This window comes from Biomphalaria glabrata, chromosome 3 (genome assembly GCF_947242115.1).
Source record: "Biomphalaria glabrata chromosome 3, xgBioGlab47.1, whole genome shotgun sequence".
Taxonomy (NCBI): domain Eukaryota; kingdom Metazoa; phylum Mollusca; class Gastropoda; family Planorbidae; genus Biomphalaria; species Biomphalaria glabrata.
Window position 1 is genome coordinate 45,116,301 of NC_074713.1, and position 15,253 is coordinate 45,131,553.

General features: G+C 34.6%; 1 protein-coding gene across 1 annotated transcript; it reads right to left on the reverse strand.

The window, feature by feature from the left end:
* Positions 1–408: 408 nt before the first annotated feature.
* Positions 409–12,383, reverse strand: LOC106075992 (galactosylgalactosylxylosylprotein 3-beta-glucuronosyltransferase 1-like). Its single transcript, XM_056022276.1, has 6 exons — positions 12,312–12,383; positions 9,729–9,855; positions 7,035–7,450; positions 6,389–6,475; positions 5,571–5,777; positions 409–572 (listed from the first exon to the last, which is right to left on the reverse strand). The coding sequence occupies exons 2-6, from the start codon at positions 9,805–9,807 to the stop codon at positions 471–473; spliced, it is 891 nt and encodes a 296-aa protein (XP_055878251.1). The 5' UTR covers positions 9,808–9,855; positions 12,312–12,383; the 3' UTR covers positions 409–470.
* Between the last annotated feature and the right edge of the window lie 2,870 nt (positions 12,384–15,253).

Here is a 15,253-nt window from a genome sequence, read left to right on the forward strand (position 1 = left end):
TGCCCATGGAATGTATGTGGCCGCCTTTCAAATCGAGGATTGGGCTTTACAGTCATCTTCGTGTACATAAGAAACGTGCCAATCTTCGACCACGAATTAGGATATATACGGTATATGAGCTATATACTATAGGTTGGGAATACAGTATATATATTCCTATCTCCTACCGTATACGGTATACCCAACCTAGTGTAAGATATTCACACACACACACACACACACATACATATATATATATATATATATATATATATATATATATATATATATATATATATAGGGCCTATATATATATATATATATATACCAATACGCTAACAAGGTAAACACATGAAGAAAAAGAGTAAAGCTAACAAAATGCAATTAAAAGAATCCTTTTTAACAAGATTTCTTTTTTGTATCTTCATAAACATATAAACAATATATAAAGGAAGTAACAATATGGTCAATAACATTCATTTGTAAAAATATTAAACTTCAATGTTTGGATATGCGTCAGCGCCATACAGTTTGACCATCGCTTCTTCATATGGAGTATTACTTCTTTCTGTTCTCGTGTGCCAAACTAAAATCTAATAAAACATACGTTATATATAGGCTAGAGCATGCGCATGTATTCTTGAAAATTTATAAATCTTTTTACATAAAGTCTAGATGTAATCCCATAGACTTATATATTATTGATTATATCTAGACTGGAAACCGGAAATAACTTTTTATCCGCTACTGATCGATTCACAGACCTATGTATATATAGATTTTTATGTACGTTAACTTTTTTTTCAAGCTCTAAGGGGAGTCGCCCCAATCAATCTTTTCTGTCTTAGAAAAGTAATGATCTTTAGTTTCCAAAGTTTAGAAATAATGCAAAATCATTTCTCGGATATTGACGCAAATATATGAAATAAAGCCATTTCCTGTTTGTTTCCATTGAGATAATGTTTCAAAAATCCTAGATGGAAATAATTCATGTTGATTTAAATCATCTTATGTACATTTAAATAGATTGATTACTTAGATCTTGCTAGATTGTGTATCTAAAAATTGCAAAATAATAATTATGAGACGAGAGTACTCTTATTTTTTTATGTTGAATTACTAGATCTAGATCTAAAAAATAAATTATATGTTACATAGGTTAGGGTTAAAACAACTCCTTAATCCAACTTTCTAAAAAAAAATTACATTTTTGTAGTGTTAAAATATCTTCATGTCCAGTCTAGATATACTCTATGGTCTAACCCAGTGATGCCCAAACTACGGCCCGCGGGCCAGATCCGGCCCACGACGTGGTTTTGACCGGCCCGCCAAAACATCGGCACAAAATGTAGGGGAAAAAAAAGGTTGAACATTTTATTTTTTCTATGATAGGACTCTAGCTTTTTCTTTGATGGATTTCATTCTAATCTATTTTCTTGTAATATTCATGTTAATTTTCTTTTCTGTAAGAACACAAGGTGTTTTTTTTTTTTCGGCAACAAGAATTGACAATACCGCGCTGTCTAGAGCTAGCCGTGTTCTTGACATCTTATGTGTGTAACACAGCACATCTTTTCTGCATCAATTTGTTTCGTGTACGTTTGACATCAACATGATTGGTGCCGCGTCGTGTCACATTTGCACGTTAATGAAATGGGAGAGCTGAATAAACGAAAATTGGATGTTGAAACTTCTAGGAAAAGTTGACTGATATTTTTTTTGTTGGTGGAACAAAATAAGCCAACATGTTTGATTTGTAAAATTTGACTGTTTTTAAGGAACATAGCATAAAAGGCATTGTAAAACAAACCATTACAAAAATATTTTGGCATTAATGGTTGAGTCGCCAAGAAAAGATCGTAAAGTTACGTCTAGAGTTAAGCGATTGACGAAAATATTTACTAAGAAGTCAAGAGAAGGAGTCGACTGTAATGAAGGCTACAGAGTAGCTCACATTAACAAGAGAAATGAAGCATAAAAAGGTGCTTGCTTGCAATGATGGAATTAAATCGGCCTGAAAAAAAAATGAAGCTGTCAGCGTTTCAGGCATGACAATAGCAAAACGAGTCAAATAGACAATGTTGGTGAAAATCTCCATTGAAAACGAAATGACAGAGCAGTAGATTTCGAAAAAATGACTAATGCCGCTGGAACTGATTGACTTACAAATCCAGATTTCCAGCTTGATAAATTTTGAACAATAGTGACAGTACATTTTTTTGTCAGGTTGTCTACTTAAGTCTTGCACATTTGCGAAAACAATTGATGGTATGATTACAATAAAATCACATTGTTCACAAGCACTTGTTTTAGTAGAAAACTTGTTCAGTTATAAGACACCTGAAACCCTTGTTACGTAATAGAATTATAGGGCTATTGGAGCCACGAAATTGTAATATAACTATTTAAAATGGTTTATTCTCTATTTCATTTTTTTGGTATCTTTTTGTTAATGTGGCCCGCGACACGAGTGTTAGAAATTAAAATGGCCCGCTGGCCGTATAAGGTTGGGCATCACTGGTCTAACCTATTTAGTTATAATTTAATCTGATCATATGTACTAGATCCATAAACAATGTAATATCTAAAGATAACAACAAAAACCTATGGTCATACATTAAGTCTAAGAAAATGGAAACAACAGGTATAGCGCCATTAAAAGATGAACATAACATAATACATAATGATAATGAAACTAAAGCAAACATCCTAAACAAATACTTTGCATCAGCATTCTCAGCCCCGGAGACAAAGACATATTACTGAATTTGATCCAAGTAGACAACATAGAAGATATAGTAGTACAAGAAAATGGAATTCAAAAACTATTAGCCAACACCAAACCAAATAAAGCGTCTGGACCTGGTGGTATTTCAGCTAGATTACTCAAAGAACTAAGCAATGAGCTAGCCCCAGTGTTCAAAATACTCTTTCAGGCTTCACTTAACCAGGGCAGAGTACCAAAGGACTGGAAAGAAGCTAATGTCACCCCCCTATTTAAAAAAGGAGAAAAATCTGACCCAGGAAACTACAGACCAGTATCACTTACCAGCATCACATGTAAAATCCTAGAACACATAATATGTAGCAACATCATAAACCACTTAGACAAACATAATGTCCTCACACCATACCAACATGGCTTTAGGAAATATAGATCATGTGAAACACAACTAATAGGACTAATTGATGATTTTTCAAAAGGTTTAGATAATAGTGAACAAATAGATGCTATCTTACTAGATTTTTCTAAGGCTTTTGACAAAGTTCACCACCATAGTTTGCTTAAAGGGGGGGGGGGCGGGAGGGGCGAATTGATGATTTTTCAAAAGGTTTAGATAATAGTGAACAAATAGATGCTATCTTACTAGATTTTTCTAAGGCTTTTGACAAAGTTCACCACCATAGTTTGCTTAAAAGGGGGGGGGGGTGGGAGGGGCGATGACTCCCCCCCCCCCCCCCACTCAACGGACGAATTTTTGTTTAGAATTCACACAATTTGTATACGAATTTATTTCTTATGTTAATAATATATACTAATTATTTATATTTCAACCTATTTTTAGATTATTTCGCCACCCCCTTCTAGTATTTTGTCCGATTTGGTAGGGTCGGGGAGGGGCGATGGCATCAATCCGCCCCCCCCACCATAAACTTTCGAGTGGGGGGGCGGTCCTATTTATTTGTAGAAATCACAGCTTGCTTACAAAATCAATTAAATATCTATATGATTAACACTTGTTATTTGTATTTTAACCGGTCTTTATATTATGTCGTTAACCTGTTGGCCGATTGAAAGGGGAGGAGCGAATACCTCTACTGCCCTTCCCATCTAAACCCTTTGAGTGTGGGGGGGGGCGGTCCTACTTTTATGGAGAAATCATAGTGTGTGAACAAAATTAGTCGAATATCTATATAATATAAACAGGTGGAAGTGCGATACATGCAATCACCTTCCCCCCATCGGACAAACCAATACTTTTTCTTTTGTATTATAGTAAGAAATTACACAATTAAAAAAATCCGTCACTAATATAATTTATATATGCTATAAAGTAAATTCTTATATCGAGTCGCACAACCCCTATTCTTTAATGCAAATTGCAATCATTAGCAGAAATTATAAAAAAGGAGCGAGGATTAATCGTTTTCATTTTACCGCCCTTTCCCTTTCCATAGTTTGTGTAATTTCACATGAATTTATCTAATTTAACTATTTTAAGAAAGACTTTGCTTTGAAAAAGTTATAATTCAAACGAAATTTTTCAATATAACAGTCACGGTTGAGATGAGTTCAAAAGCCAGATAATCTTTTTCTAATCGCCTTTTTCCAACCTTTACTCTATCTCATATTTTTCTAGTTAAATAAATTTAGGACTTTAACTCACAATTTATACTTCACTTTTATTGAATATTATTTATCGAATTTTTTTTTTTCTGCGGCGATCCTCAAAGCCTTAATCTAAATATGTGGGGTATCTTATCTTTTCAAAGAACAAATCAATTTTATTTGCAATGTATTAAGGGACTATAAATTCATATTAGAATATTTTTCAACATTTTTCAAAAGGTCCTTTATAATAGAATGAATAATCAGCTGTAGGTCAGGAGAATGCGTTTTTACTGCAGTGAAGAATACCAGAAAATGCTTTTAGCGTCGAGGCTTCGCCCAGAACCTCACTGATGAATAATAAGCTGTAGATGTCAGGAGAATGCGTTTCTGCAGTGAAGAAAGCGCCTTTGGAGTCGGGGCTTCGCCCCGAACCCCACTAATAAATAATGAGCTGTAGATGTCAGGAGAATGCGTTTCAGCCGTGAACCCCACTAAAAAATAATGAGCTGTAGATGTCAGGAGAATGCGTTTCTGCAGTGAAAAATGCAAGAAAACGCTTTTGGCCGCCAGTGACTAGATCTAGATTCATCTTGCATGGGAGTAGCCAGAATGTTTTCGGAGAGCGGAATGGGGTTACAATTTTTCACCGTAAAGACATGTTTTTATAGTGAGTTAGATTTGTTTAAAATATAAGTTTATTCCATTTTATCTCTATTAGAGCATGGAATGGGTTGCCTGAGCCAACCAGAAAAACCAGTGAGTTGGCAGAATTTTAGTTATTGGTTAAATACATGACGCGTTTGACGTAATCATCTTCTTTTTTTGAAGTAACGTCTGTATTCAATAAGATAAGATAAGATAGTTGACTTTGTCTATATTGTAATAAAAGCTATATTTACTTTTGTTCTCAAAGAAGTTATTCAAGTTTTCTAAAGGTTTTATAAGTTAAAATATAATACGTCCACAGCGGTTTAATAACTACAAGCAGTTTGGGACTATAAGTCAACGACAGTCAACAACGTGGAGGGGGTAGAACCTCAAATTCTTCAATGATAGTTTGCTTTAAGTTTTCTCAGGCACTTGTTGCTACTCGTAGATTTACTTTAGTACTGGAGCGCAGCAACTGATAGTAAAACAGATCAAGGTGTCAATTTTTTTATTTGGGGTGGGGGAGAGTTTGAACACCCCCTTGGCTACGCCCATGGTATCTAGATCTAGTCGTACAGTAAAGAACAGTGGTATAAGAATGAATACTGACTTGAGTGCACATGTTTGCTTTAGGTTCCAAATCATCCAGTGTCAAGTTAAAAAATGTCAGAAATGTGGATTCCTGACGACCAGCAGCAACAACATTTGAAAATTTTGCTTCTGGATGTTGGTGAATTAGATTGAGATGAATGGCGAAGCCGGCCATGTCCGTTGCAAAAGGTCGATCAGGTTTCCAGTACGTGTACCAGCCTGTCACCTGCCAAAAAAAATCTTAATCTTAGTATGACTATAACATCCTATATATAGTGCCTTAAGTCTGGATCGTAAAAGACTGTTTTTGGAATGATGTGTTAAATTTGATTCAGATCAATACAGTTTTGTTTTAATTTATCCAAAGCTCTATATGCAACAATTCATCGTCAAAGCATAATACCTTTGAGCCCGGGTTCAAGTAGTCAAACTGAATTTCCATTTGATTGGACCACTAAAAATTATCTTATCTTATCTTATCTTAGAAAATGGCGGGCTTCCCTCAGAACCTCAAATGTTTGGTGGGAAAAAGAATCATGTATGTGCAGTACTTCCTGTTACAAGGATGCGAGTATGGGCGTGTGAACAATAACTTCTACAAGCTTTTTACCAGACAGACTGAGTAAGCTGATATACGCATTGTACAAACAGTTCACCAAAAGATCTAAATCTAATTGTATAAAATACTGTGCGTCGACATGAACGAAATAAAGAATAGTCTTAGCGGACGTCTTCTTAAAAACGTTTAACTTGTATCGGTTTTATCATTCCTTCCGTCTGCACAGGGAGCTAAAAAACAAAATTAATTTACACAAACTTTGATAGTTCTGCTCTTACCTTCCCATTGGTCACTTTAGGACGTTCATAGCGCAAGTCTGCAACAAGACCTACAGGCCAGATTGATACTTTTGTTGTGTTTCTCATCTATTACAAGGGAGAAAAAAAACAGAACAGAAATCAATGCACTTCCATGAATGTTCGCCCATGAAGGTAGGCTAAGTACTGACGTAAAAAAAATCAGAATTTGCACACAAAAAATAAAAAATTTGATTATTTCATTCTAAAGTTATATAACAGACCTATGATTTTGTGAATTGTATTGAATGTTTACATTTCAATGTCATATAAAGTCGTTTAAAACTGCATGTTTTAGTTCGATTTAAAATGTAGGCTTACCATAAAAAAATGCGTATAACTGTCTGTAGTGTTTCGGACACGAAAGCCACATAATATAAAGTTAAAAACGCGAAGGTCGTGGGTTTGATCCCCATACTGGCCAAGTTTTGTCTTCAAAGACAAATAAACTATGAATATTTAGTTTACTAAATTAATTGAACTTAAAGTAGGATTTTTTTTCTATAGTATAGTATTTGTTTGTTCTCAGATTAATAAAGTATACTTGTGTGTATTGCATCAGATCTCAGAATGCAATATATAGGTACAGAGTTAACACACTGCTGAACTAATTAAGTGTACTACCTACTTCTTCAAATATTTGTAAACTATATGCATTGTCATCATCCCCAAAATACACAACACCATCATCATCAGGGGATGTGTTTTCTCTCAGCCAGTCTAGAGCAGCATTGCGTTGTAGCACGCCTCGGGGCTTCAGCCAGTGGGGATCCGTTCGATTCATTTTATACTCTGAAGGCGTAGCGACGTACAGATGTGTAGAATGTATTCTAGTTCTATTAAGAAAGTTCTGCACTAAAGCTGTTTTTTCAGGGGAGTCTTCGATGACGATCCAGTGAATGTTTGGCACATGGAGCAGAGTATGACTAAATCTTGTTAGTTCTGCCTTCTGTTCCAGCCTTGCATATGTTGGAGTGATGACATAGATAATGGACAATGGTTTCAACGAACGTGCTTTATTCTTTTCGATATCACATTTGTTTTCTGGAAATAAAAAATAACAAGGTTACAAAAACAGTTTGTGTCGAAACACAAACTCAAAATTGGCCCCCGAAGTGGTCCACCCAGGCAGGTAAAAAGGCAAATTTCTATATTTTCAGAAAGAACATCAGAATGAAACTCTATCAAAGACAAATGACAGAGAAGAATGAAGAAAGAAGGTTGACAGATCTTGTGTGGTGCCCCAGCGGTCCAACAGAGCAAAGGATAGAAGAATGTGAAGCTGGAAGTGAACCTGGCCTAACTGATGTCTTATAATGAATATCTAATTAATCTAATTGTTTTGTAAAGGGTCAATCTCTTATTCCTCAAGAAAAAAAATTTCCGTAAAAAAATAAAAAAATCCTTTAGTTGAGTGTTCTATAGTTCTGACTGAACGCTGCAGTTTAGGCGCTAATATGGATGACTACTATGTAATTGTTGTTTTAAATTATGTCCAACTTATATGCATACTAAATAGATTTTTTCTCTTTTAAAAATAGTAAAAAAAATTCTTTGTAAATGTAGTAGTTAGTATAACAGAATTTATTGAACTTAACAATACAAATGTAAATGGTACAATATAAAAAATAAAAAAACCGTTTGCATAAATGTTTTAAACGTATGGTATACAAAAAGTCTAAAACCATTTGCATAAATGTGTTAAAAATATGGTGGTATATTTTGCCCCCTACTAAAGAGCCTCCGTGTTTGTTAATATTAATAATGAATAGTTGTAAAAGTGGTGCATTTTTATTTAAAAAAAAACTGCTTGCATAAGTGATTTAAAAAATTAGATTTTTTTGCTTTCAGAAAAGAAAAAAAGTAGCCGTTGCATCAGAACTTTGAATGGTCTAAAATATTATGATGTTCGATTTTCCCTATCTTTTCTAGTTTACGAGATCTAAACGTGACGGACGGACAGACATTCCACACAAAACTAATAGCATCTTTTCCCCTTACAAGGGTTGCTAAAAATAAAAACCTAAATATGAAAAGGAAAATGTAAGGTGTCATAGCTGGAGGTCTATTGTTAGACTATCTGGAAGCTTACAAAAAAACGATATATAGGCCTATAATTTATTAGTTATTGATAAGTAAAATTATAATAATATACATTCACCAGGAAGCACCTGACATGTTAGGTTGTGCATTTACTATCATCTCATTAATCAAAATTGTATATACATTTTGGTCAAAGTACGAAATATATATATATGAGAAAGAGAGAGAGAGGAAGAGAGAGAGAGAGAGATAGTGATTATAGATATTTGAGCTACTGACCTTCATATCTAAGTCTGATTCTCTACCGACTGAGCCAACTGAGTATTAGTGGTAACATACGAAATTTCGCAGAAAAAGTAAAGTCTTTAAAAGATGACGTTGTTTAAAAAGTTTAGATCATTTGATCTAGATTAATATGCCTGATAGGATATGTATTGTGTGCATTTGTTAGATTTTTAGTTTTAGGAGATCTTCAATAAATGTCCATCTAGATCTAATCTTTTATTTTAAATTGCAGACGTTATTTTTTTTAGCAGAAAATATTCGTAATAAAATAGTTCTTTATATCCCAAAGACTTCATGTCTAGGTCTAAATGTGTAGAATTAAAATAAGGTCTATAAGTTGGAGCGAACAGGAAGTGAATTGTTAATTTTGAATTGTGTCGTCTTTCAAAATATATTGGGTCGAAATTGCGAATCAAGATTCGTTTTCGGTAAATTCAACAAGGGTGGTTTGGATCATGATAGGTGCTTAGTTGTCCTAGGCACATGGACAATAATTACTGGTTAAATGGTCTTATTTTATCGTCCACGGCAAGTGTGAAAATCAGAGATTTTATTATATAATAGATAAGGATAAAGCATAATGTTGTGTTTCTTAATACGATCAAAATTAAACACTAAGTTTCTGGGCTCTAGCTTTCAAGCGTAATGTTAAATACATTATCAACATCAACAAGTGAGTATGAAACATTAATTATAATACATTTTTCAACAATATCAACACTCTTCCTGTTTCCGAAAGATTTGAACTCATTTTTCTAAATAAAATAAAACATTTTGTAAGCTTAAGGTTTCTAGTTTCGTAATGAAACTAAATCTTATGTTTGTTGAGCAGAGCACAGAGAAGGTCCCCAAACTGTGACAGAGTGTCCCATCGGTCTTCTAAGACGACCACGACACTTCCTCGCCATCAGATATTATACTTTAATTAAAAGAAAATGTGTCTGTACAATACAACGAATGCAAATCTTTATAAGAAATCCACCGAATCACTCACGCAGATCCCTAATCAGCATTACCAATAGAACAATCAAGGTAATGACAGCTAGACACAGAAACTTTCTCGTTGAAAACATTGACCACTAGATTCTAGAGTCTTTGTTGGTCTCCAACTTGTTGGTCTCCTGCAAAAGAGAAAAAAAAATAGAGGGGCACAACTGATTTAAAAAAGCAATGATGCCTCTGCGAAAGTATTGTAGTTTAGTGGTCAGTGATAGCGGAGAGGCCAGTTAACAAGAACCATAATTCGTTAACTGTAAAAAAAAAAAAAGGCTCAGATTGTTGCTCAATCAAATAAAGGAAATCAAAATAAAGAACTAAACGAAAACCAATTTTTTTCTTTGTTTGAATATTTAGAAATAAGGAAAACATAAAATTATAAAATATATTTCGAGAATGAAGAAAACTCTTATAGTAAGTGTACTTGCATCAATTAGTTAGGATCAACCCTATAATTATATGCATAACTGACCTAGACATATAAATCTGTGCCATGTCTGGACCAGTTGTGAAAGGGGGAGAGAAGTTGCGGGTATTTTGGTGAATGTTTTCATTATCGTTTTTTAAATGCATACACAATGCTCACTCAGTGCTCAAGAGTCCTAAAGGGGACTAATTCAACCTATACCACCACATCTGTCAAGTATGAAATGGTCAAATTCTAATGGAATAAAAACTGAAAGTGAAATACTTCAAAAAGACAACTACACTAATTTTGACTCGTATTTTTGTTTTCTCCGTTCTTCTAGTCTACGTTTTCATTTCGCTTCAATTATATTTGCATTTTATACTTTTGTTCCTGTTTTTTTTTTTCAAAGCTTATATCAACTCACTCTGTCTGTCTGTGTGTCTGTCTGGCCAAAAGTTTGTACACGTTATTTCTCAGACACCCCATCTCGGAACAAGCTGAAACATTTGCACAATCACTTATTTTACCTGACAACAAAAGAATAAATTTAAAAAATTAACGATTAATATTTCAAAGAAGAGAAAGAAATAGTACTTGACTGAAGTGGTGGTTTAAGCTGAATTAGTCCACTTTATAGATTGTCGTCTGAGGCTTATTACAAATTTAATTACATGACTGATCCAAGTTAACTAATTAGCTTTGGGTTTTTGTCTGCATTTAGCTTTTTTCTTTTTTAGTTACCTTTACTGAATTTCTTTCCTCTTTATTTTAAGTGGTTACACTAGAGGCAACATAAGGTTTGAACGTGTGAGAACTGTCCAGCAATACACATTACGGTCATTGGGTATAGAACAATATCAAGGAATGCAGACTGTTTCGTTATTATAGCTTTAACACGTTCACTGAACCAAAAAAAATATATTAATACAAAAAACAACGCGGTAAAACAGATGTCATAATGAGTGGCTGTGACTACCAACTAAAAATAGATGTCCGTGCATGAACGAGTGTTGAGTTAAAAAAAAATACAGCAATGTTGGCAAGACTGGGAAACAAATCAGTTCATCCAAAATTAAGTCAATGCAAACTTTTGTTAGTATTTCGAAAAAAACTAATTAATTTCTATTATATCGGAGAGTTATTATTAATTTTTACAAATCTCACTCCGTCTGTCTGTCTGTCCGTTTCTCTGGTACACATTTTGTACACGTTGTTACTCTATTTCCCATTTTTGGATCAAAATGAAACTTTGCACAATTATTCGTTGTTCCTAACAAAGCACGAATCAATAAAATAAAATAAACCAATTAATTAATGTATTAATTAGTGGTAATTAATTAATTTTGTTTGATACAGAAAACAGGAAATAAATCTTATAATGTTAAGGGATATCGATGTAGATGTGCAGCTCTATCCCTTATATAACCTTTGTTTTTTTTTCAAGCAATTTTTTTTTTTACATTTTGCATGTTTTTATGTTCGATAAAATATCTTTTCCTGTAAACTGATACGCACAAAGAGCTACATTCTTCTAAAGCCATTTCATAGCTGGAGATATCAGTTTTTAAGTTAAATGTATAAATTATTCACAAAAATAAACCCAGTTTTGAGAAGAAAAAAAAATCAACTAAATACATAGCATAGTTGGTTGCCTGGTCGGGCAGTTTGCGCGCTGGACTGTCGTTTGGATTTATAGATGGTCCCGGCCAGTCCCGGGTTCAAACCCTGCCCACTCCCATATCTCGTCGTCCTGCGGGAGGTTTGGACTAGGAAGTAAACTATCTTCAACTCTGAAGGAACATCCGAAACATGTAAAACAAAACAAACAAGAATGACAATAATCGGCCTATTAGGGCTTAAGTTACTGCGGCAAACGATCAGCTATCGTACCGTAAACGGCTTCATTTTTTTCTAATATAAAACAAGTTCTTAAAATAATACTGCTTACACATTCAAATTAAAAAAAAAACAACTTGTTATTTCTTTTTTATTGTCACCAGTAATTTTTTATTTAATTAAATCAAATTTTATCAAGCATGAAATAATTCAATTACAAATGTATAAATTTCTCTCCCCCCCCCCCCCATCCCTTTATCTAAATATGATGCAGAGTGCTAGAAAAATCAAATAATAGCCTCTGAATATTTAGCAAGTATTTACATGGCTACTTACTTTGTCAAATAAAACTTTAAAAAGTGATCTAGTATAATCCCTGTGGAGAAGCTGACGTCTCGCTACTGCACGGTAGACAGCAATAGTGCATCGACAGCTGGGACATGACGTGATGGACTAATAAAATCATCTGAAGCGACCAGGACACGTGACTTCACATGCATGGAGTTTCTACTGGGATGTTTTGATAAGTCTATTTATTTTTTAAGTAACACCTAATTTCGTTTTAAATGTTTCGGATATGAAAGTGAAGATTATTAGTAAATCATTACATACGAACCCAAATCTCCCGTGGTATGGCGGCGGCCATGGTTGGAACCCAGAACCATCGAGACAACAGCCCAAAGCGCATACCACAAGACCAGGCCCGTAAGCTGGGCATATTATTTTTTTATGTACTGAAAACTAAGTGAAGTGTATTTTTAAAATGATTCTTAAAAGACACCCACTATATATACGTATATAAAGTTTATATTCTTTAAACTCAGAGAAAAAGAGTAGACAAATGGCAAATGTTGAAAGAGTTTTGTCTGTTTCACCTGTTGGAAGACTCCTTCAGGGCGCCTGGACTTAGCAGTGCTGAAAATATGGTTAAACTTAGGCTCCTGATAATTGATTCCTACTAGGCGATGTGGCGTGGGTGGGGATGGGGAGCTGAGTGGTAAAGCGCTTGGTTTTCAAACCGATGGTTCCCAGGTTCGAATCTCGAATCTCCAACTCTGATGGGGACCTGACATTAGTTAGGGAAAGTAAAGCGGCTGGTCATTGTACTGGCCACATGACATCTTCGTTAACCGTTGGCCATAAAAACATAATGAGTTTTACATCATTAGCCCTATAGATTTTGAAATCTGAAAGAAGTATATACTGTTGTAACCCTGCCTTGCACCAGTGCTCTAGATACGCACTAGCGCACTAGTGAACGTAAACAGGAAGAGACTAGAATGGAGAGAAGAACAGTGCATCAGGGATTGTGAAGAGTCTGAATGTTAGGGAAACTAAGATGCCAACTTTTGTGCTGCCTGAAGGTTGTAGTAGGGACCTGGAGCGAAGCGGGGAAGGCTGTCGTTGGTCCACATTCGGATTAAGTAGCAAATGACTGGTATACTTAGTAGGAAGACTTTGAAGAAGCTGAAGGATGTTATGTGTTTGCCCTAGTGAATAAACACAACTATTTATTTCCTGTTAAACTGTGTTGAGTTGCTTGCCTTTTCGTTGAGCGCCTACCCTAGAGTTACAACAATACTATTCGTGGTTCGAGTCCTCGTTAGACATAGCTAATTTGAACCTTATTTTCTTCAACTTTTTCTCTTGATAAATAGTGACCATAGAGCTGCTGTTATGTCTTCTACTCATGACACGTTTTATTAATTTGATTATGCAGAGAGTTAATTTTTTTTAAATTTGATTTGAATATATCAAAATACTAGCATTACCCATAGGCTTCACCCGTTGATCTATCTGACTATTCTTTTGATTTTCAGTTCTTATTCGAAATATTTCAAAGGCTCTATGATATTTTTGTGGCTTGGGCCCTTTTTTCAGATTGCATGTTGCTAAATCTCACATAATACATTGTTAGCAGTTTCAATAAAACTGCACGCATAGTGGAACAATACCCCAGGTGTTATCAAAGCCCTCAGATGGTGCATGTAAGGACAATTTTGGGGATTGAGTCCTTCGGTTCAACAGCCTCTTTCCTAATAGAGAAAAGTTGTCCCTGAATCATTTGATTTACCAGCAGACTTTACGACATCTGTGACTCGTGGTACCCCGTCAAAAGAGCGCGGACAAAAGAGCGCCGACAAAATAGCGCCAACAAAATATATTTCAGTCATTTACTTTTTTAAATACTTCAACTATGGTAAAATATGAATAAAGCTAATATTTTTTTTATCTTAATGTATCATTATTTTTCAGTCTTATCTTATCTTATATAATACAGACGTTACTTCAAAAAAGAAGATGATTACATCCTACGCGTCATGCATTCAGTCATGCATATTAACCAATGACTTAGTAGTTGTACAAATTTGTCCTAGTATATGGGATGAGGAATGTGCCTTATTTTTCAGTCCTTTTGCAATAAACACTTTAGATAACTTAAAACATAAATATGCAAAGAGTAATCAAAAATTATAATAATCTAAAACGAATAATTTCAAAATATATCATTTATTTACATTCCAAATTTTACTTTGAAAACAAAACAAAAATACTTGTCAGATTTATATATATATATATACACACACGCTTTCACAAAAGTTAAATTGTAGGAAATGTCACGTAGAAATTCCATCACTGGCTTGTTTCCTTACATTGGCAATATAACTGTAAGACGTCTGTCAAGTTGGGGTACTTTGTCTTGCTTGCAGTTTACTTCATTCTCCAGGATTGTATCTCAGAATCTTGTTCTCAGTTTTCTCCTGTTCTCTGAGGAAGTGAGAGATTAACTTGTACACATTAGGGTGATGACCGTCAATAGACAGCTGAAATGCTTGATGTCATCCCTCCACTGAATTGTCTGTTCGTGGTAGATTGTATGTTCTCGATCTCTAGCATTCCATAATGCTATCGGAAATCTTGGAGTTACTCTGCGGTTTCGTCTCTAGCAACCAATATAGTTGTCCACCCAATAGCCAAACAAGTTCCCTACATCTGGCCAAGGGTCATCTAGATCTTCGCAGTATTTACATCGGCAGGTGGAACAAATGAGATTAAACAAATATTTGGCGAGATAAGTGATCGCCAACTGAACAAATCCTGAGCGAATGAGATAGAATTGTATGTACTCTCTTTCTCTTCAAATATGGCCTACTTCTAGATGTATTAAACTTCAAGAAGATAGAGATCTCAACAAAAATGCTGTCGAGGACGGTCACTTACATAAATTCGGAACTTTTATACACATCATATAGAATTTCGCGCTATTTTGTCTTGCG